Source organism: Felis catus, chromosome X (genome assembly GCF_018350175.1).
Source record: "Felis catus isolate Fca126 chromosome X, F.catus_Fca126_mat1.0, whole genome shotgun sequence".
Classification (NCBI taxonomy): Eukaryota; Metazoa; Chordata; class Mammalia; order Carnivora; family Felidae; genus Felis; species Felis catus.
In genome coordinates this window covers 31,423,326-31,445,702 of record NC_058386.1, presented here as the reverse complement: position 1 = coordinate 31,445,702, position 22,377 = coordinate 31,423,326, and the positions used below count along the sequence as shown (strand labels likewise).

At 36.8% G+C, this 22,377-nt stretch overlaps 1 protein-coding gene across 5 annotated transcripts in view; it reads right to left on the bottom strand.

The window, feature by feature from the left end:
* CFAP47 (cilia and flagella associated protein 47) overlaps positions 1 to 22,377 on the bottom strand; it is a 566,822-nt gene that overhangs the window by 497,902 nt on the left and 46,543 nt on the right. For 4 of the 5 annotated variants that reach the window (XM_045050610.1, XM_045050613.1, XM_045050612.1 and 1 more), the window contains exons 11-15: positions 17,598 to 17,750; positions 16,800 to 16,989; positions 16,607 to 16,703; positions 9,668 to 9,884; positions 9,119 to 9,360 (exon numbers count right to left, since the gene is read on the bottom strand). In XM_045050610.1, coding sequence (XP_044906545.1) covers positions 9,119 to 9,360; positions 9,668 to 9,884; positions 16,607 to 16,703; positions 16,800 to 16,989; positions 17,598 to 17,750 — 899 coding nt within the window. Of the gene's footprint in view, positions 1 to 9,118; positions 9,361 to 9,667; positions 9,885 to 16,606; positions 16,704 to 16,799; positions 16,990 to 17,358; positions 17,414 to 17,597; positions 17,751 to 22,377 lie in introns of those variants that run through there. The other variant, XM_045050611.1, reaches the window with a different exon arrangement.

Genomic DNA, 22,377 nt, shown 5'->3' with positions numbered 1-22,377 from the left:
TCTCAACAAGATACTAGCAAATCAAATTCAACAGTATATTAAAAGAATTATTCACCATGAACAAGGGGACTTCATTCCTGGGCTGCAGGACTGATTCATAATTCACAAATCAATCAATGTGATACATCACGTTAATGGAAGAACAGATAAAAACCAAATGATCCTGTCAATAAATGCAGAATAAGCATTTGACAAAGTACAACATCCTTGATAAAAACCCTCAAGAAAGTAGGTATAGAAGGTACATACTTTAATATCATAAAAGGCATATATCAAAGTCCCACAGCTAATATCATCCTCCATGGGGAAAAACTAAGAGCTTTCCCCCGGAGATCAGGAACATGCGAGGGATGTCCACTCCCACCACTGTTGTTTAACACAGTGTTAGAAGTCCTAGTCTCAGCAATGAGACAACAGAATGAAATAAAAGCATCCAAATTGGCAAAAAAGAAGTCAAACTCTCACTTTTTGTAGATGACGTAATACTGTACATGGAAAACCTGAAAGATTCCACCAAAAAAGTGCAAGAACTGATACATGAATTCAGCGAAGTTGCAGCATATAAAATCAATGTACAGAAATTGGTTGCATTCCTATACACCAATAATAAAGCAACAGGAAAAGATATCAAGAAATCAATTCTATTTACAATTGTAACAGGAACCATAAAATATCTAGGAATAAACCTAACCATAGAAGTAAAAGATCTATATGCTGAAAACTACACAAAGCTTATGAAAGAAATTGAAGAAGACACAAAGAAATGGATAAACATCCCATGGATTGGAAGAAGAAATATTGTTAAAATATCGATACTACCCAAAGCAATCTACTCATACAATGCAATCCCAATCAAATTAGCCCCAGCATTCTTCACAGAGCTAAAACAAACAGTCCTAAAATATGAATGGAACCACAAAAGACCCCAAATAGCCATAGTAATATTGAAAAAGAAAACCAAAGCAGGAGGCATCACAGTTCCAGACTTTAGCCTCTACTACAAAGCTGTAAGCATCAAGAAAGTATTTATTGTATTGGCATAAAAAAAGACACACAGATCAATGGAGTAGACTAGAGAACCCAGAATTGGACCCACAAATGTATGGCCAACTAATCTTTGACAAAGCAGGAAAGAGCGCCCGATGGAAAAAAGACAGTCTCTCTAACAAATGGTGCTGGGAGAATTGGACAGCAACATGCAGAAGAATGAAATTACACCACTTTCTTACAACAAAGACAAAAATAAACTCAAAATGTATGAAAGACCTGAATGTGAGACAGGAAACCATCAAAACCCTAGAGGAGAAAGCAGGAAAAAACCTCTTTGACCTCAGCCACAGCAATTTCTTACTCAACACATCTCCAAAGGCAAGGGAATTAAAAGCAAAAATGAACTATTGGGACCTCATCAAGATAAGAAGCTTCTGCACTACAAAGGAAACAACAAAACTAAAAGGCAACCAACGTTGGAAACCAATTTGACAATAAATTTCTTATATTGAAAAAAAAAATAAAAGGCAAGCAATGGAATGGGACAAGATATTTGCAAATGACATATCAGAAAAATGGCTAGTATCCAAAATCTATAAAGAACTCACCAAACTCCACACCCAAAAAACAAATAACCCAGTGAAAAAATGGGCAGAAGACATGAATACACTTTTCCAAAGAAGACATCCAGATGACCAACAGACACATGAGACGATGCTCAACATCACTCCTCATCAGGGAAATACAAATCAAAGCCACACTGAGATACCACCTCATGTAGATCTGAGTGGCTAAAATGAACAAATAAGGAGACTATAGATGCTAGAAAGGATGTAGAGAAATGGGAACCCTCTTGCACTATTGGTGGGAATGCAAACTAGTGCAGCCACTCTGGAAAATAGTGTAGGGGTTCCTCAAAAAATTAAAAATAGAATTACTCTACAACCCAGGAATAGCACTGCTAGGAATTTACCCAAGGGATACAGGAGTGTTGATGCATAAGGGTACATGTACCCCAATGTTTATAGCAGCACTTTCAATAAGAGCCAAATTATGGAAAGAGCCTAAATATCCATCAATTAACGAATGGATAAAGAAGATGTGGTTTATATATACAATGGGATACTACTTGGCAATGAGAAAGAATGAAATCTGGCCATTTGCAGCAATGTGGATAGAACTGGAGGGTATTATGCTAAGTGAAAGAAGTCAGTCAGAGAAAAACAGATATATGTTTTCACTCATATATGGATCTTGAGAAACTTAAAAGAAGACCATGGGGGAGGGAAAGGGGGGAAAAAAAGTTACAGAGGGGTGCCTGGGTGGCTCAGTTGGTTGAGCATCTGGCTTTGGCTCAGGTCATGATCTCATGGTCCATAAATTCGAGCCCTGCGTCGGGCTCTGTGCTGACAGTTCAGAGCCTGGAGCTAGCTTTGGATTCTGTGTCTCCCTCTCTCTCTGCCCCTCCTCAACTTGAGCTCTGTCTCTATCAAAAAGTGAATAAACATTAGGGGCGCCTGGGTGGCGCAGTCGGTTAAGCGTCCGACTTCAGCCAGGTCACGATCTCGCGGTCCGTGAGTTCGAGCCCCGCGTCGGGCTCTGGGCTGATGGCTCGGAGCCTGGAGCCTGTTTCCGATTCTGTGTCTCCCTCTCTCTCTGCCCCTCCCCCGTTCATGCTCTGTCTTTCTCTGTCCCAAAAATAAATAAACGTTGAAAAAAAAAATTAAAAAAAAAAAGTGAATAAACATTAAAAAAATTAAAAAAAAAAGTTACGGAGAGGGAGGGAGGCAAACCATAAGAGGCTCTTAAATACAGAGAACAAACTGAGGGTTGATGGGGGGTGGGAGGGAGGGGAAAGTGGGTGATGGGCATGGAGGAGGGCATTTGTTAGGATGAGCACTGTGTGTTGTATGGAAGCCAATTTGACAATAAATTATATTTTAAAAAATGTGAGACAGGAAACCATCAAAATCCTAGAGGAGATAACAGGCAACAGCCTCTTTGACCTCGGCCATAGTAACTTCCTACTTGACACATCTCCGACGGCAAGGGAAATAAAAGCAAAGATGAAGTATTGGGTCCTCATCAAGATAAAACCTTCTGTACAGCAAAGGAAACAATCAATAAAACTAAAAGGCAACTGATGGAATGGAAGAAGATACTTGCAAATAGCATATTGGATAAAGGGCTAGTATGCAAAATCTATAAGGAACTTACCAAACTCAACACCCAAAAAACAAATAATCCAGTGAAGAAATGGGCAGAAGACATGAATGGAGTCTTCTCCAAGGAAGACATCCAGATGGCCAACAGACATATGAAACAATGCTTTACGTCATTCATCATAAGGGAAACACAAATCAATACCACAATGAGATACCACCTCACACCTGTCAGTGGCTAAAATTAACAACTCAGGAAACAACAGAAGTTGGCAAGGATGCGGAGAAAGGGGAACCCTCTTCACTATTGGTGGGAATAGTGCAGCCACTGGTGCAGCCACTCTAGAAAACAGTGTACAGGTTCCTCAAAAAATTAAAAATAGAATTACCCTATGACCCAGCAATAGCACTACTAGGATTCTATCCAAAGGATACAGGGATGCTTTTTCGAAGGGGTACAAGTACCCCAATGTTTATAGCAGCACTATCAACAATAGCCAAATTATGAAAAGAACCCAAATGTTTATCAACTGATAAATGGATTAAGAAAATGTGGTGTATATATATACAATGGAATACTACTTGGCAATGAAAAAGAGTGAAATCTTGCCATTTGCAATTACGTAGATAGAACTGAAATGTATTATGCTAAGGGAAGTCAGTCAGAGAAAGACAGATACCATGTTTCCACTCATATGTGGAATTTGAGAAACTTAACAGAAGACCCTAGGGGAAGGGAAGGAAAAATTAGTTATGAACACAGAGGCAAACCATAAGACACTCTTAAATACAGAAAAAAAACTGAAGGTTGATGGGGGTGGGGGGTTGGGGGAGTAGGAAAAATGGGTAATGGGCTTTGAGGAGGCATCTTTTGGGATAAGCACTGGATGTTGTATATCAGTAATGAATCACAGGAATCTACTCCTGAAGCCAAGTCTACACTGTATGTGACCTAACTTGACAACAAATTATTAAAAACAAGAAAAAAGGATTATATTTGTCTGTAAGTAACAAAAGACCTGCTATAGAGGGTTAGGTAAATAGGGGCTTATTTATCTTATGCAGTCAGAAGTCCATAGATAGGTATTCCAGGGCTGCCTTTGCAGGGTGACAATGCCTTCAAGGAGCAATAATCCTTCTAGTTTCCTATACTACCATTCCTTACTATGTGGCCTTCCTCAGCCTAGAAACTGCCATCTCCCTAATAAACAAACATTTTAAAAAAATGAAATCTCATTTTTAAAAAAGTACTTAAAGGTTAATGGTTTTACTCAAAAACATATTTAGAATACATGTCTTTGTGTTTTGTACTTTGAAAAATTTAACAGGTATTATGAGGAACCCAAAGAAAATGAAAAATTAAAATCTTCCCTATAAAAATAAGAATTCCAACAAGTGTCAGCATAACCAGCCTTCCAGTTCATAATATTATAAACCCACTTCTCTTTTGACAAATTAAGCATCATCACCACATTTCCATGGCAGCCTCAAAGGAGAAGCCCAACCCATTCGGCCCTGCTTCAGATGGAGAAATACAAGGAAAAGGGCCATGGACTGTGCTTTCCAGACACACTCAGTGCCTTACCATGTGCTTAATCAAACCTATAACTGGAATACAGATAATATAACTACCATTGTATGATGGCTGTTCAAAAAAACTAGAGAAGGTTTATTTAGAATCCTGAAATGTGCAGAAGTATTTCCTCTCTCTTCTCTAATTATTTACTCAGCTTCTCTCTAGTACTGAGGCAGGACCCAGTCTTACCAGTGTTAATAAAAAAAATTAAAAAAAAAAAAAAAAAAGCTTGGTAGGGTGGCTGGGTGGCTTAGTCAGTTGAGTATCTGACTTTGGATTTCGGCTCAGGTCCTAATCTCACGGTCTTGAGATGAAGCCCTGCATTGGGCTCTGCACTGAGCATACAGCCTGCTTGGGAGTCTGTCTCTCCTTCTCTCTCTGCCCTTTCCCCACTCATACTTTCTCTCAAAATAAATAAATACACTTAAAAAAAAAAAGAGCTTGGTCAAATGAATCCGCTAAATATTCATGGAAGTGTAACTTGAATGCTTAATAAATTATAATCTGAGATTTTTAAATCAATACAGGCTAATAACAAGATTAAATATGGTGATATCAATGATCTCTAACCCTAATGAAAGTACAGTACTATTTTCCACTGTAGATATACACATATATATTCATACCAAAATTAAGTGAATTTAAATTAATACTGAACTTGTTTACAACACTCCCTGTTACAACCAGTGGTAGAGTTATATAAAAATAATTATTTGGAAATGACCGATACTCACAAGAATATACACCTATGGCAAGATTTCTACAAACCAGTACTTCTCTTTAATCTGAAATATACTCTATGCAGATCCCAAATGATGACTATTCATAAATGAGAAATAAGGAAGGAAGGAAGGAGTGGAAGGGAGAAGGGAAGAGTGCAGGGAAGAAAGGAGAGAAGGAAAAAGACAGGGAAGTAAGCAGGGAGCAAGTGATTGAAAATGGGGCTGGCTGGCTGGATGCATGATAGGCTGTAATGCATGATAGGCTGTTATTACTCTGAGGACATTTTCAGGGAAAAAAGAAGTCCAAACAGAATTAGCAATTTTCATAATCAAATTGTTACCTACTTCTTTTGGCATCTACTCTTTGCCAGTCTTTACAGGAGTTTTCCATACATTTAATCTTTATGAGATATATTAGTCTCTTCATTCTACAAGTAAGGAAACCTAGTGCTTATAGAGTATTTTTCTCAAGATCACAAAGCTAGCTAGAAGCTAAGATCCGTTTTGAAGAAATCAGGTATATCTAACCCCAAAGTTTCTTTTACTTCACATTCAAGCAGAAATGGACTTCAGCTGGTTATAAAGTACCATGTGAGTCACTGCAGATACAAAAATCCAGAACCTTCCATTTAACTGAAAAGGCATAACATGTACATTAAAGTGATCATTCAACTTTTAACTTGCCATATTATTTCTTTAAATGATACCTTGTGTACTCACGAGATCCTCACAGCACCTAACAATGATGTTTGCTGAATTTGAAAGGCTACTAGATAACACTTCAGCAGTAACAGGGCTCAGTTTTGTAACAGGCACATTATGGGGAATTGTAGAGTCCAGAGAATGGCAGAAACAAGGGTAACAATTAACAAATATATGGAAGCATCAAGAACAGTAATTCTGAGAATACTTTCTATTAATGAATTCCTTATTTAAATGACAGTCTTAAGTTCTTAATTTTATTAACTGGATATTATTACCTTTATTAAATATTGATTATAAGAAATTTGTGGATCCTTCTAAAATATTTCATGATCTAAAAAAAATGTCATTCTGAATATCTTATCACCATCATCAAACAGAAACTAATAAAACAATACTATGTTCATCCGTATCTATGATGATTAATTTTGTCAACTTGTCCAAACTTGACTGGGCTATGGTACCCAGTTGTTTGGTCAGTCTAGATGTTCCCATAAGGTATTCTTTAGATGTGATGAACATTTAAATCAATAAACTTTGAAGATTACCTTCCACAATGTGGAAGGGTCTCATCCAGTAAACTGAAGGCCTGAAGAGAATAAATTGAAGTCCCTTTGGATTCAAGACTGCAACATCAATTCGTTCCTGGGTCTCCAGCCTGCCAGCCTGCTAGAGTGTCCACACAATTATATGAGCCAGTTCTTTAAAATCAACCTCTCACCTCCCTCTCTCCTTCTCTCCCTCTCCCTCCCTTTTTTTCTATACATATTTCCTATTGCTTCTTTTCTCTGGAGAACCCTAACACTGGATCCATATTTTCAAATCAAATTTACATATCATACATGGAAAAGTAAATGCCAAGGAGGAGCCAAGATGGCAGACAGCATGGAAGTTCTCAGCTTCTCTCGTCCCTGAAATGCAGCTAGATTAGCACCAAACCATTTTACACACCTAGAAAACTGATGTGAGGGTTAGCACAACAATCTTCATAACTTGAGCCACAAAGCTAGGGAGGTACGCAGTGCATACCAATGGAATAAAGATAGTCTCTTCAGAAAATGGTGCTGGGAAAACTAGACAGTGACATGCAGAAAAATGAACCTGGACCACTTTCTTACACCATACACAAAAATAAATTCAAAATGGATGAACCTAAACGTAAGACAGGAAGCCATCAAAATCCTAGCAGAGAGAGCAGGCAAAAACCTCTTTGACCTTGGCCACAGAAACTTCTTACTCAACATGTCTACAGAGGCAAGGGAAATAAAAGCAAAAATGAACTACTGGGACCTCATCAAGATAAAAACAATCTGCACAGTTAAGGAAACAATCAGCAAAACCAAAAGGCAACTGACAGAATGGGAGAAGATATTTGCAACTGACATATCAGATAAAGGGTTAATATCCAAAATCTATAAGGAACTTATCAAACTCAACACCCAAAAAACAAATAATCCAGTGAAGAAATGGGCAAAAGACATGAATAGACACTTCTCCAAAGAAGACATCCAGATGGCCAACAGACACATGAAAAAATGCTCAACATCACTCATCATCAGGGAAATAAAAATCAAAAGCACAATGAGATACCACCTCACACCTGTCAGAATGGCTAACAGGAACAACTCAGGCAACAACAGATGTTGGCAAGGATGCAGAGAAAGAGGATCTCTTTTGCACTGTTGGGGGGAATGCAAACTGGTGCAGCCACTCTAGAAAACAGTATGGAGGTTCCTCAAAAAATTAAAAATAGAACTACTCTACGACCCAGCAATTGCACTATTAGGTATTTATCCAAAGGATAGAGGTGTGATGTTTTGAAGGGGCACATGCACCCCAATGTTTATAGCAGCGCTACTGACAATAGCCAAAGTACGGAAAGAGCCCAAATGTCCACCGCCAGATGAATGGATAAAGAAGACATGGTGTGTATGTATGTGTGTGTGTGTGTGTATACATATACACAATGGAGTGGTGTGTATATATATATATGTATGTATGTATTTATTTATTTATTTATTTATTTATATATTCATATATACACACACATAGACACAATGGAGTATTATTTGGAAATCAAGAAGAATGAAATCTTGCCATTTCCAACAATGTGGATGGAATTAGAGTGTATTATACTAAGTGAAATTAGAGAAAGACAAATATCATATGACCAGTCATATGTGGAATTTAGAACACAAAACAGATGAACATAAGGGAATAGAAACAAAAATAATATAAAACCAGGAAGGGGGACAAAACATAAGAGATTCTTTTTTTAAAATTTTTTAATGTTTATTTTTTGAGAGAGAGGACACAAGCAGAGGAGGTGCAGAGAGAGAGGGGAAGACACAGAATTTGAAGCAGGCTCTAGGCTCTGAGCTGTTAGCACAGAGCCCAACACGGGGCTCGAACCACAGACTGAAAGATCACGGCCTGAGCCAAAGTCAGGTGCTTAACCAACCGAGCCACCCAGGTGCCCCTAAGAGACTCTTAAATACAGAGAACAAACTGAGGCTTGCTGGAGGGGTTGTGGGTGAGGGCAAGGGCTAAAAGTGCAAGGGGCATTAAGGAGAATACTTGTTGGGATAAGTACTGGGTGTTACATGTATGGGATGAATCAATGGATTCTACTCCTGAAATCATTATTGCACTATACGCTAACTAACTTGGATGTAAATTTAAAACCAAATATATTTTTTTAAATGGTTACAATAGGGGGTGCCTGGCTGGCTCATTTGGAAGAGCATGTGACTCTTGATCTCAGGGCTGTGAGTTCATACCCCATGTTGGGTGTGGAGATTACTAAAAAATAAACAAACTTAAAAAAAAAAAAAAGTACATGCCCCAGTGACCCTATCTGATTTGCTTCTATTTTTAGGACCATTATACAGTTCTCACTCAATAAATGATTACTGCCTGAGCCCATGATTTAGTGTCTAAATCAAACAAATAGAATAAACTATTACCTTTAGCTGGACGAATGGAAAATGCCATTCCTCTTTCTGTGTTTACTGGTTGCCATTCAAATTTGGCAAAATAATTCTGATGGTTATACAAACCAACTGTCCCCATAAAACATGTTTTCACCGAGAAGCCATGTGGTCTCAAAACTAGCTCTTTAGAAGATAGCTCCAGTTCTACTGGCATGACAACGGCCATCACTAGGATATGCCCACCAGGTATATTGTTCACTGTAAAGGTGAATGACCTGTAACACAGCAAAAGCATCCAAACTGAACTGATAATAGCTATTTGCAATTACAGAATTCAGTTACATGCAAAAATGCATATATTATTAACATCTGCAATTAATCCTTAGTAAGCAATACATCAAAATATTTACGGTAGGCTGTCACTGAAATATCAATCTACAAATCCTATAAACTGGTGCATATATAGTTTCTATGTTTGAGGATCAAATGTAACATATGCTACAATTATTGAAGCAAGTAAATACATATTCTACACAAGGACACTTTAATTCTAGCATATAGAAATTAAAAAATAAATCCTACTTCCAAAATTTTCCAATGGTGGGAGATTCAAATACCATTGAAATGTAAGTACTAGCTGTAGGTGGAATCACATATGAAAACTGGTTGGTTTTCTGAAGTTCTTTCAAATTAATATCTAGCTGGATCAAAATATGCATAGGTAGCATATTAACAACATGCAGTAGACGAGTATTTGTGGAGTTCACGCAAATATCACCAAAATTAAGGACAGAGGGCCCTGAAAAAATGAAAAGTTATTAGGTTTAGTGTTGGCAAATGTATTCAGTTATTTTTTTTTAAGTCTTCATACTGTATTTTCATCAATTAATTTATAAAAAATGATACTTAGAAAATTATTTATTGCAATATAGAAGTTACTAACCAAGATTTTTATCTAAATGTCCATAATTTGGTGTTTGGAGATTATTGGTTAAAATTAAATATATCCTAATTATGTGACAAATTATATAGAAAAATTATTAACATTCATTATAACTCATCTTGGTACAAGAATTTACACTGTAACACCTTCTCCACTTCCATCAATACATTTATGTTCATTTATCCAGAATTTAGAGAAATGGGTAATTTTCCCACTAATTAGTACTTTTAAATGACAAAAGTTTTTATATCATAACAATTTTAATAATTCTAAGTCTGAGTATACTTTTAACACCTCGATTTAATCATAACTGATATACAATAACCTGTATGCATTTAAAGTGTGGAATTTCCTAGGTGTTGACATATGTATATACCTGTGAAACCATCACCACAATGAAGAGAATGAACATCCATCACTCCAAAGTTTGCTTGTGCCCTTTTATATTCTCTCCCTCCCATCATCCTCAGTACTTCCCCCTTCCCAGACACCCACTCATCTGCTTTATGCCACTGTGTATCAGTTTGCATGTTCTAGAGTTTATGAGAGGAATAATATAACATTGGCAGCTTTTCTCTGATTTCTTTCACTCTGCAAATTCCCTGGAGATTCATTCAAGTTGTTTTAAGTGTCAATAGTCCATTCCTTTATATTACTAAATGGTAGTCCATTACAGGTGAACGTTTGTCTCTTCACCTGTTAAATAACACCTGGATTGTTTCCAGGTACTGGCTATTATAATTAAAGCTGCTAAAACATTTGGGCACCTGGGTGGCTTAGTCGATTAAGTGTCCAACTCTTAATTTAGGCACAGGTCGTCATCTCATGGCTCATGAGATTGAGCCTCATGTAGAGCTCTGCACTGACAGCACAGAGCCTACTTGGGATTCTCTGTCTCTGCCCCTTCCCAGCTCACACTCTCTCTCTCTCTCTCAAAATAAACTTTTTTTTAAAAAGCTGCTAAAACATTTGTCCACAAGTATTTGTTTGGACACATGATTTCATTTCTTTTGGACAAATATCTAGGAGTGGAATGCATGGATCATATGGTAAATGTATGTATAAATGTGTAACAAACTGCCCGTTTTCAAGTGGTTAATTTTCCATTCCACTAGCAATGTATAAGAGTCCCAGCTCACTCATATCACTGGCAACAACTGAAATGGTGAGCTTTGGGTTTGCTTTTTTTTTTTTTTTTAATGTAGCCATTCTAATAGATTTACAGTCATATCTCACTGTGGTTTTATACTGTTTTCCTAACAACTAACAATGCTGTGCATCTTTCCATGTGCTTATTTCTCATTTGTATATCTTCACTGATGAATTATTTGTTCAAATCCCTTTGCCCATTTTTTAATCCGGTCATTTGTTTTCTTAATATTGAATCTCCAAAGTTTTATACACATTCTTGTTGCAATTCCTTCATGAGATACATAATTTACAAATAATTTTCTCTCAGCCTATGTCTTGTTTTTATCCTCTCATTAGTTGCTTTTGAGGAGCACAAACACTGAAGTTTGATCAACTCCAATTTATTTGTTCTTTTGTTCTTTTGTTCTTTTTTTATCCATTTGTTCTTTTATGGATTGAGGAGTTTGGTTTATGTCATATCTAAGACACTTTGCTTTCCTCATCATCACAGATATTGTTTTTTCCCTATGCTTCCTTTTTTAAGGAAGGAAACAAATGGCCTGCAATCTATTATTTAAGAAAATAATATATAACACACATAACATACAAACTATGTGTTAATCAACTGTTTATATTATTAGTAAGGCTTCTGGTCAACAGTAGGCTATTAGTAGTTAACTTGTGGGGGAGTCAAAAGTTACAGGCCAATTTTTCGACCATGTGGTAGGGGGGTTATCAGCACCACTAACCTGCATGTTGTTCAAAGGTCAACTGTGTATTGAACTGAAAGAAAGTGAAAACATACAAGAATATGTGAGATATAGCAAAAGTATTATTTAGTGAGAAATGTGTAACACTGGGGCATCTGGGTGTCTTGGTGGCTCAGTCGATTAAGCATCTGACTTCGGCTCAGGTCCTGATCGCACGGTTTATGAGTCCAAGCCCAGTGTCTGGCTCTATGCTGACAGCTCAGAGCCTGGAGCCTGCTTCGGATTCTCTGTCTCCCTCTCTCTCTGCCCCTTCCCTGCTCATGGTCTGTCTCCATCTCTCTCAAAAAAATAAATAAAACATCAAAAAAAATTAAAAAAAAAAAGAAATATACATCACTAAATTACATTAGGAAAAAAGGGTATAAATCAACAATTTAAGTTTCTACCTCAAGAAGTTAGAAAAAAAAAGAGCAATCCAAATAAAAGATACAAAGCAAATAGAAGGAAATGCCAAATATAAGAAGTCATTAAAATTAAAAACAGAAAACTACACAGAAAAATCAATGAAACCAAACACAGGTTCTTAATGACCAATAAAATTGATAAACCTCTACTGAGACTTAAAAGGAAAATAACAAGAAAAACATCAATTCTCAATATTAAGAAGAGAGGCTATATCACTACTGATGTTTCCAACGCAGACATTAAAAAGATAATTTGGGAATGCTTTAAACAATTCTATGCACATAAAGGGGATCGATTCCTGGAAAGCCACAAACTACCAAAAGTCTCCTAAAATGGTGTAGATGATGTGAATCGTCCTACAACTATTAAAGAAAATGAATTTGTAATTAAACATCCTCTGTAAATGAACTCTCCATTCCCAGATGGTTTCTCTGAAGAACTCTTTTAAAGAACAATATAATTCTACACAATCTCATTCAGAATATAGGAGAGGAATGAACACTTTCTGAGAAAACAAAGATAGTAAAAAATAAACTTTTAAAAAAAGGAAAATTGCAGACCAATAATATGTTTTATGAAAACAGATACAAAATTCTAGATTCTGATTTAACAATACCGTGAGGTAGACATAAAAGAAGTTGGGGAAGAATCTAAGACAGAAATACTGTACAGAAAAATACAGGTTGTGAAAGAGGAATGTAAAGAGAAACTGACACAGAAAGTGTGGCTAGAGAAACCTAATTTCAAATCCACTCCTTTCCACTAAATATTGAGCAATCTGATCAAGGTTTACCAGCTCTCTGGGCTTCACTTTACTCATCTCTAAAATGGAAATAAAAGCAATTACCTTATAAGTTGCTTACATCATTTAAAGGATTAAATAAGACCATGTTTGTACACTGTTCAACATAATGCCTGGCCTATAATATGTATTAATAAATCATTAACTAAAAACCAAAGTGACTGGTCATTTGCTGATGAAGCAAACAATACTTTGCATAACCCAGACTTTATAACAGTGTTCACTAACTGTCTCAATTAATCTCCAAATCCTCTATTGTGCCTCTTGACAATCACTTTAATTTTTAAAAATATAAATATTGAGCAAAACTTTCTGACACTGTAATCTCCTTTGATAGTTCCAGTCCCTGTTCTGTGCACAGGCTCAAAAAACCCCTTTAAGGTATAAAAATGAGAGTCATACAAAATTCCCACCATCACAGTTGCTGACCTTGTAAACTCACACAGGGATCCTGTCCCCAGAGAGAGGGTCATTATTAAAATACTTAGGGGCACCTGGGTGGCTCAGTTGATTAAGCGTCTAACTCTTGATTTCAGCTCGGGTCATGATCTCATGGTTCTCGAATTCGAGCCCCACATCAGGTTCTGCACTGATGGGGTAGAGCCTGATTGGGATTCTGTTTCCCTCTGTCTTTGTCCCTCCCCTGCTTGTGCGCTCTCTCTCTCTCTCTCTCAAGACAAATGAAAACAAACATAAAAATAAAATAAAATAAAATAAAATAAAATAAAATAAAATAAAATAAAATAATAAAATAACTTAGGACACCAGGTAAAGAAGGGAGAGAAGCTGGTGGAGGAGTTGTAGAGGAGACACTAGACACTGCCCTCTAACTTTGCTCCTTGTGAATTTTTATAGATTTGCTTATCTGACTAGTCAGTCACCAATTTGGAAGACACAGAGTATTTACCACACAATAAAGAAAGGCAAGTTCCTGGGACTATAGAGCCTAGTACCTATCACATGCCTGGCACAAAAGAGAGGCCCGGTAAATGCTGTATGACCTGAACTGAACTCCACATGCAACCCCAGACAGGCAATGAACTAAAGAGTTCCTAGTCTGTCATGCCAAAGTGCCTCACTGCCACTGTGTGGCAGGGAGGTTTAGCTCCAGTTACAGCAATGATCCTATTTCCCATTCAGAATCTCAGTGAATGGTGACAGATGCCAACTCTTTTTACCAGTCCATGTCACCTGCTTTCCCCAGAGCCAGATCCCGCTTTGGGCATTTCCCATAGTCCTCACTGATCTGAGGACTTGGCCACTGACCAGCCATACATAATAAGCTATCACCACCCAGATATTTACTCACTTTCCATTGTGTTGCCTCTGGCCTTGTACCTCTTTGGACATCACCTTTAGTCTGGATAATTTAAGAATTGGTATTTGGTGTTTTGTGTAGTGGGTTCTCCTTAAAGGGAGAATCAGCAAATCCATGTCAATTAAATCATTCTCTGCCCACATCTCCCTCAGAGCCACCCTAACCCTGCCTAGAATGAAATGAAAACTTCCTCTTCAGACTAGTACATATATTTTTATGTACATACTCTAAAGGTACAGTATCAAAGTGTAGAACTGTCGTAAGGACAGACATGCAGATCAATGGAACAGAACTGAGAGTCCAGAAATAAACCCTGACATATATGGTTAATTGATTTTAGACAAAGGTGCCAAGGTAATTCAATGATGAATGATAGTATTTTCAACAAATGGTGCTGGGGCAATTACATATCCACATACAGCAATATGAATTTAGACTCTTAACTTACTACCTAAAAACTCAAAAGGAATTGTAGACCATAAATACAAGATCTAAAAGTACAAACATTTTAGAAGAAAACAAGAAAAAATATTTGTGACATTGAGTTAGGTACAGATTTCTTGGGCATGAAATCAAAAGCATGATCTAGAAAAGAAAAAACTGTAATAAATTTTTTTTAAAAAATCGATAAATTCAATATCATTTAAGTAAAAACTTCTGTGTGTTAAGGACCACTATTTAAAAAATTAAAAAAGGGGGCACCTGGGTGGCTCAGTTGGTTAAGCATCCGACTTCAGCTCAGGTCATGATCTTGTGGTTTGTGAGTTCAAGTCCCACATCAGGCTCTGAGCTGACAGCTCAGAGCCTGGAGCCTGCTTCAGATTCTGTGTCTCCCTCTCTCTCTCTCCCCCTCCCTCGCTCACAGTCTGTGTCTCTCTCTCTCTCTCTCTCTCAAAAATAAACATTAAAAAAAATTTTTAATAAACAAGTAAATAAATAAAAATAAACAACAAAACCAAGCCACAGACTTTGGAAATCATGTATCTGATAAAGGACTTATGTCCAGAATATATAAACAATTGTTACAAATCTATAATAAGAAGGCAAATATTCAAATTAAAAACTGGGCTAAGAATTTGAAAAACATTTCTCCAAAGGAAATATACATTTATGTCTATTTAAATGCATGAAAATGTACTCATCATCTTAGTCACGAGGAAAATGCAAATCAAAACCACAGTGAAAACACTTCACATCACAAGGATAACTATAACCAAAAAGAAAATAACAACTGCTGGTGAGAATATGGAGTAAATATAACCCTCATACATTGTTGGTGGGATTGTAACTTGGTGCACTTTGGAAAGTTTTTGGTAGTTTCTTGAAATGATTGACATAAATTTACCATACAACTCAGCAATTCCACTCCTAGGAATCTAACCACAAGAAATGAAAACATACATTCACTCAAAGAATTATATGTGAACGTTTATAGCAACATTATTCACAACAGCCTCAGACCAGAAACAACGTGTGTCCATCAACTGGTAAATGGATAAACAAAATGTGGTACTCCAGTAAAATGAAATGCTATTTACATATAAAAAGGAGGCGCCCCTGGGTGGCTCAGTTAAGCATCAGACTTCAGCTCAGGTCATGATTCCACGGTTGGTGGGTTTGAGGCCTGCATCGGGCTCTGTGCTGACAGCTCAGAGCCTGAAGCCTGCTTCGAATTCTGTGTCTCCCTCTGTCTCTGCCCCTCCCCGGCTCACACTCTGTGTCTCTTGCAAATAAATAAATAAATAAATGTTAAAAAATTTTTAAAGATATAAAAAGGAACATTTATACCTATTTATACCTATTGGATGAACCTGAAAAGTAGTATGCTAAGTAAAAGCAGCCACATAAGAGAGAATACATATTGTTATGATTCCTTTTATATGAAATGTTCAGAATAGGCAAATCTATAGTGAGAGAAAATTGATTAATGGTTGCCTGGAGCTATGGCTGCAAATTGGGAGTAAGTACATATGGTCCTGAGGGTGATGGCAGCATTCTAAAATTGAATTATGGTGATGGTTGCATAATCCCATAAATTTACTAAGATTCATTGACTTGCATACTTAAAACAGGTCAATTTTATGGAATATAAATTATACGTCATTAAGCCTGTTAAAAAACAAAGGATTAGTAGGTTTTTACAGATTCTTACCAACAATTACTTGATGAATTTGCTTTGGTGTCAAAATTAAGCTGCAGTCATGTTTTTCATGGGGTGTGGATGGGTCTGATTTAAGTCCTTTGAGAACCTGTGGAAAACCATTACTCCAAAATTAATTTTCAATATTAACAAAAGATATTTTAGGAATTCTCATGGCTTCATGAAATTAAAATATCACACATGCCTTTGTTTTCAGAGCCTTTGTCTCCTTGGATGCTATATTCCTAGTATTTAGCAACTGGTTACGTCTGATCCGACACTGTGCTGCAGATAATTCCTCTTCTATTTCCGTTTCTGAGAGCGAAGGTGACTTTAGACCTGATGCTGGCTGTAATCCTATGTCTGTATTGTTATATGAATCCATACATTCCCTACTGAAATCATAATAATAACTAATTGAGGCCAAGTGTTTTAGAAAATACAAAAGCAAATCCAAACATTCCCCATATTGCATGCTTCTGCTGCCCCACTCAGAACCACTTAAGCAGAATGATGTGCTAATCTGCATAAAATTGCCCTTTGCTGACAAGACCCCATTCTTAAACACCTCACCAAGGAAACCGCGCCCACCCCACCACACCCTAAGACAGCTCACAAGAAATGGCTGAAATGGAGCACAAAAGACGAGGCCCTTTGGTTCAATGTAGGAACAACTATATGGTATAATTTCTGCTTCAAGAGACCTTAGGCATCAGGCTGAGTGGAAGCCTTATTTGAAACACATCATCTCTCAGTTCTCTTACCTGTCCTATTTTGCTTTCCTTATCTTGTTTCTCCTTGTTTCTGGGGAAACCCAACCTAAAACATTCCCAAACCAAAAGTAAGGAAGGAAATAACTGCAGAAAAAGTAGTTCAATGTTTTGCTATTTTCATATATGTAAAGGTCACTTAAATCACTGAAAAGAAACTAAGGAGTAAAGAAAAAAAATTCTGTCTCTTCATGCACCCCAATCTGTTCCATACTGTTTGAAGTAAACTTTACCTCTCTGCCTGTTTCTGCATGCGCACATTTCTTAAATGTTTAATATATCTCTCATAATAGTTTTCATGTTCTTGCTTTCCAATTCTTTCCAATTTAGTGTACGCAAAATCAGGATCCACATAGTTATATCTTGGAATCTTTGTGAAAATCGTCCTACAAGATGAACAAGTTATGTTAATATTTATATATTTGCACTTAATCTATCAGCATTTATTGAGTGTCTCCTATGCCAGGGGCTAAGCACAAAATGGTGAATAGGGCAGATTCTACTCCTTTCCCTCACATCCTCTTATATAGCAAGATATTATTACACAAAGAAATAAAATAATATCTAACTTTCTTCCCAACCCAATTAGAAAAACACTCCAAAAGGTCACTAGGATACAATGGTGTCTACCTTAAAACCACTCTTGAGGAATTAGTCACTTAAAACCACTCTTGAGGAATTAGTCAAACAGGCAATTTGAAGACTTAGATTTACACATGGGACTAGATCTGAATTTGACTAGTGTTTCCTAAGAGTTAATTACTTTTACATGATTATGATCAAAATTAGAAAAAAATATATGTAATAATAAATCCTTTTATTAGACACATTTTTTAAAAAATCTCAGAGCTTGGGGATGCCTGGGTGGCTCAGTCAGTTAAGCATCTGACTTCGGCTCAGGTCATGATCTCACGGTTTGTGAGTTTGAGCCCCACATTCAGCTCTGTGCTGATGGCTCAGAGCCCGGAGCCTGCTTCAGATTCTGTGTCTCCCTCTCCCTCTGTCCCTCCCTTGCTCACGCTCGCTCGCTCTCTCTCTCTCTCTCTCTCTCTCTCTCTCAAGAATAAACATAAAACATTTTTTTAAAACATAAAAATAAAATCTCAGAGCTTATGTAATAACCATCAATGAACCAAAGAGAGAAACCAATTCATAAATTAATCACAACCACTTTATGTCTCATGTTCACTCATCTAAATTCACGTTCTTCCTTTCACCCACCATATATTTTCCATAAATACAAAAATTACAATTATTCACATCTTCTGGCCTTGGGCTGCCTCAATTCTCATCAAATTGTATTAATTATTAAGATTCTCACCCTCAATAATTAACTCAAGTATGAACTTATTAGTCATAGAGCCCAATGAAATTTAACATTTCTCCATGTTTTCAACATGTCCTCTATGGTTACAGTAAGATACCTTTAACTGAATGAGAGTCTTTAAGAGAGTTAGACAACGAGAGGGAAATAAACGCTTTGCTATTCAAAGATAGTTGTTGAAAATACTCCCAAGAACCAAAGCAATCTTGAGAAGAACAAAGCTGGAGTCATCACAATTCCAGATATAAAGATACACTACAAAACTGTAGCCACCAAGACAGTATGGTCCTGGCACAAAAAAAGACACATAGATCAATGGGAAAAACAGAGAGGCCAAAGATAAATCCATACTTAATATAGTCACTTAATCTTCTACAAAGGAGGCAAGAACATACAATGAGGAAAAGACAGCCTCTTCAATAAATGGTGCTGGGAAAACTGGACAGCTACAAGCAAAAGAATGAAAACGGACCACTTTCTTACACCATACACAAAAATAAACTCAAAATGGATTAAAGACATAAATGTGAGACTTGAAGCCTAAAACTCCTAAAAGAAAACATAGGCGGTAATCTCCTTGATATTAGCCTTAGTAATATTTTTCAGGCTATATCTCCTCAAGCAAGGGAAACAAAAGCAAAATTAACTATTTGACTATACCAAACTAAAAAGCTTTTGCACAATGAAGGAAACCATCAACAAAATGTAAAAGCAACATACTGAAAGAGAGAAGATATTTGCAAACAATATATGCAATGAATAGTTAATATCCAAAGTATATAAAGAACTCATACAAGTCAACACCAAAACAAAAACAAAAAAAGGAAACAAACAAAACAAGTAATCCAATAATCCAATTTAAAAATGAACAGAGGACAGGAATACACATTTTTCCAAAGAAGACATATAGACGGCCAACAGAGTCATGAAAATGTGCTCAACTCCACTAATCATCATGGAAATAAAAAACAAAACCACAATGAGATATCACCTTACACAAGTCAGGATGGCTAGTATTAAAAAGACAAGGGATAACACGTGTTGATGAGGTCGTAGAAAAAAGGTAACCCTCTTACATTGTTGGTTTGAATGTAAATTAGTACAGCCACTGTGGAAAACAGCATGGAAGTTTCTCAAAAAATTAAAAATAGAAATACCATAAAACCCAGTAATTCCACTTCTGGGTATTTACCCAAAGAAAACAAAAGCACTAATTCAGAAAGGTACATGGACCCCTATGTTTATTGCAACATTATTTACTATATAGTAAAGATATGGAAGCAGCCCAAGGGCCCATCAAATGATGAATGGATAAAGTAGATATGGTATACATATACTGCAGAATATTATTCAGTGATAAAAAAAAGAATGAAATCTTACCATTTGCAACAACATGAATGGAGCTAGAGAGTATAATGCTAAGCAACATAAATCAGAGAAAGACAAATACAGTATGATTTCACTCATATATAGAATTTAAGAAATGAAACAAGCAAAGGGGAAAAAACAGACTGAGACAAATCAAGAAAGAAATACTTACAGCACCTGCGTGGCTCAGTTGGTTAAGCATCTGACTCTCAATTTCATCTCAGGTCATGATCTTGTGGTCATGAGACTGAGCCCTGTATCAAGTTCCATGTTGGGTGCTTAAAGATTCTCTCTCCCTCTCCCTCTGCCCCCTCCCCACTCACACTCACACACTCTCTCTCAAAAACAAACAAAATAAAAAACCAAACAGACTCTTAGACAACAATCTGATGGTTATCAGAGGGGAGATGGGTAGAGGGATGAGTTAAATATGTGATGGGGATTAAGGAGTGCACAGGTTGTGAATAGCACCTGGTGAGGTATGGAATTGCTAATCACTATCCTGTACACCTAAAACTAACATAACACTACATGTTAACTAACTGAAATTAAAAACTTAAAAAAAAAAAGAATAAACTTCATGAAATACCTCTTTAGCTTTTAGCAGGTGATATTTTTTAAGTGCAAAATAGAGGGGACAAAAATTATTATGCAAATAAAACACTGTTCTTCATTTATTTATTAAAAAATATTTACCAGTGCCTACTATAATGCCTGGCACTCTTCTAAACACAGGACATACTATAGTAAACAGAAGTTAGACAAAAGTTCCTGACTTTTTTTTTTATTTTCTTGTCAAAAATCATTAAAGAAATGCAGTAAGAAATAAAATAACAATTACAGTTACCAATAATTTATTTTTTTTAATGTGTATGTATTTTGAGAGACAGCATGAGCACAAGCAGGGGAGGAACAAAGAGACAGAGAGAGAGAGAGAGAGAGAGAGAGAGAGAGAGAGAGACAGAATCCCAAGCAGTTTCCACACTGCCAGCAGAGAGCTCGAGGAGGGGCTTGATCCCACAAACTGTGAGAACCAGAGCCAAAATCAAAAGTCAGGCACTTAACAAAATGAGCCACCAGGTGCCCCTGTTACCAATAATTTAATACATCATTAAATTTCATTACTTAAAATTACTAATTGCTAACCAGAAAATAACTAAATTTTGCATTTCTATTAGTATGGAAAAGAGTAAACTGAGAAAAATAATTTTGGCCATGATATAAATAGGAAATGCTTAGTCTTCTTCAAAAAAATATCTGGCATTTTTAGAACAAATGATTAAGACTGATTTAGAAACAAAATATTGGGGCGCCTGGGTGGCGCAGTCGGTTAAGCGTCCGACTTCAGCCAGGTCACGATCTCGCGGTCCGTGAGTTCGAGCCCCGCGTCGGGCTCTGGGCTGATGGCTCAGAGCCTGGAGCCTGTTTCCGATTCTGTGTTTCCCTCTCTCTCTGCCCCTCCCCCGTTCATGCTCTGTCTCTCTCTGTCCCAAAAATAAATAAACGTTGAAAAAAAAAATTTAAAAAAGAAACAAAATATTAATATTACATTAACATGTCTATACAAATATATTTGTGTAAGCATAGGAAAGGACTGAAAAGAATACATTAAAAAAAAGTGTTTCCAACAAATACTTCTGTATGGGATGGAGTGCAATGAGTCAGAGGGAGGGATCAGTTTTCCTTTATTATACTACATAATTACTTAAAATGGAGTCTGAGCAATTTTTACACTCCTATGTTTCAGGGTATCTGTCAAACAAAAAAGAGCGAGAGAAAGGCTGGTATGGATAAAATCTGTAAAATGAAATAATAAGACAGGCTATATAAAAACCCAGAATCTTCCAATTGTGGATAATAAAACAATTATGGCCTGAAATCAAATGATATTGCAAGAAAATGGCTGTAAAATTAAGTGAGCTTAATGACTTACCAAAGGTAAAGAGACAAGCAGAGAAAACCCAGGGATATTATCAAGTTTAGATAGTCTATAGTAGCATACAAGCAGGCAGAAAAGAAACTCATTTCAATCTTACAGGTGTAAAAACCAGGATGCCTGGGTTTCTTCTCAGCACTTGGAAGGCAGTAATTTCTTTGAGGTTTGGTGTGGGGAGTAAGCTTAGAAATTCCCTGGACTTGCACCAATGGGTTAACAAGGCATAAACAATTACAAAGCCATAGGATGCTCACACCCAAGTTTGGGTAAACAAGATTAGGCGAATAACAATAGAGAAGGGGGGCTAAGGCCCCCAGAATAAAGCGGGGGGGGGGGCAAAATGGGGGGGGGGAGGCAAGGGCCCCAATACAAACGTATATGAGAT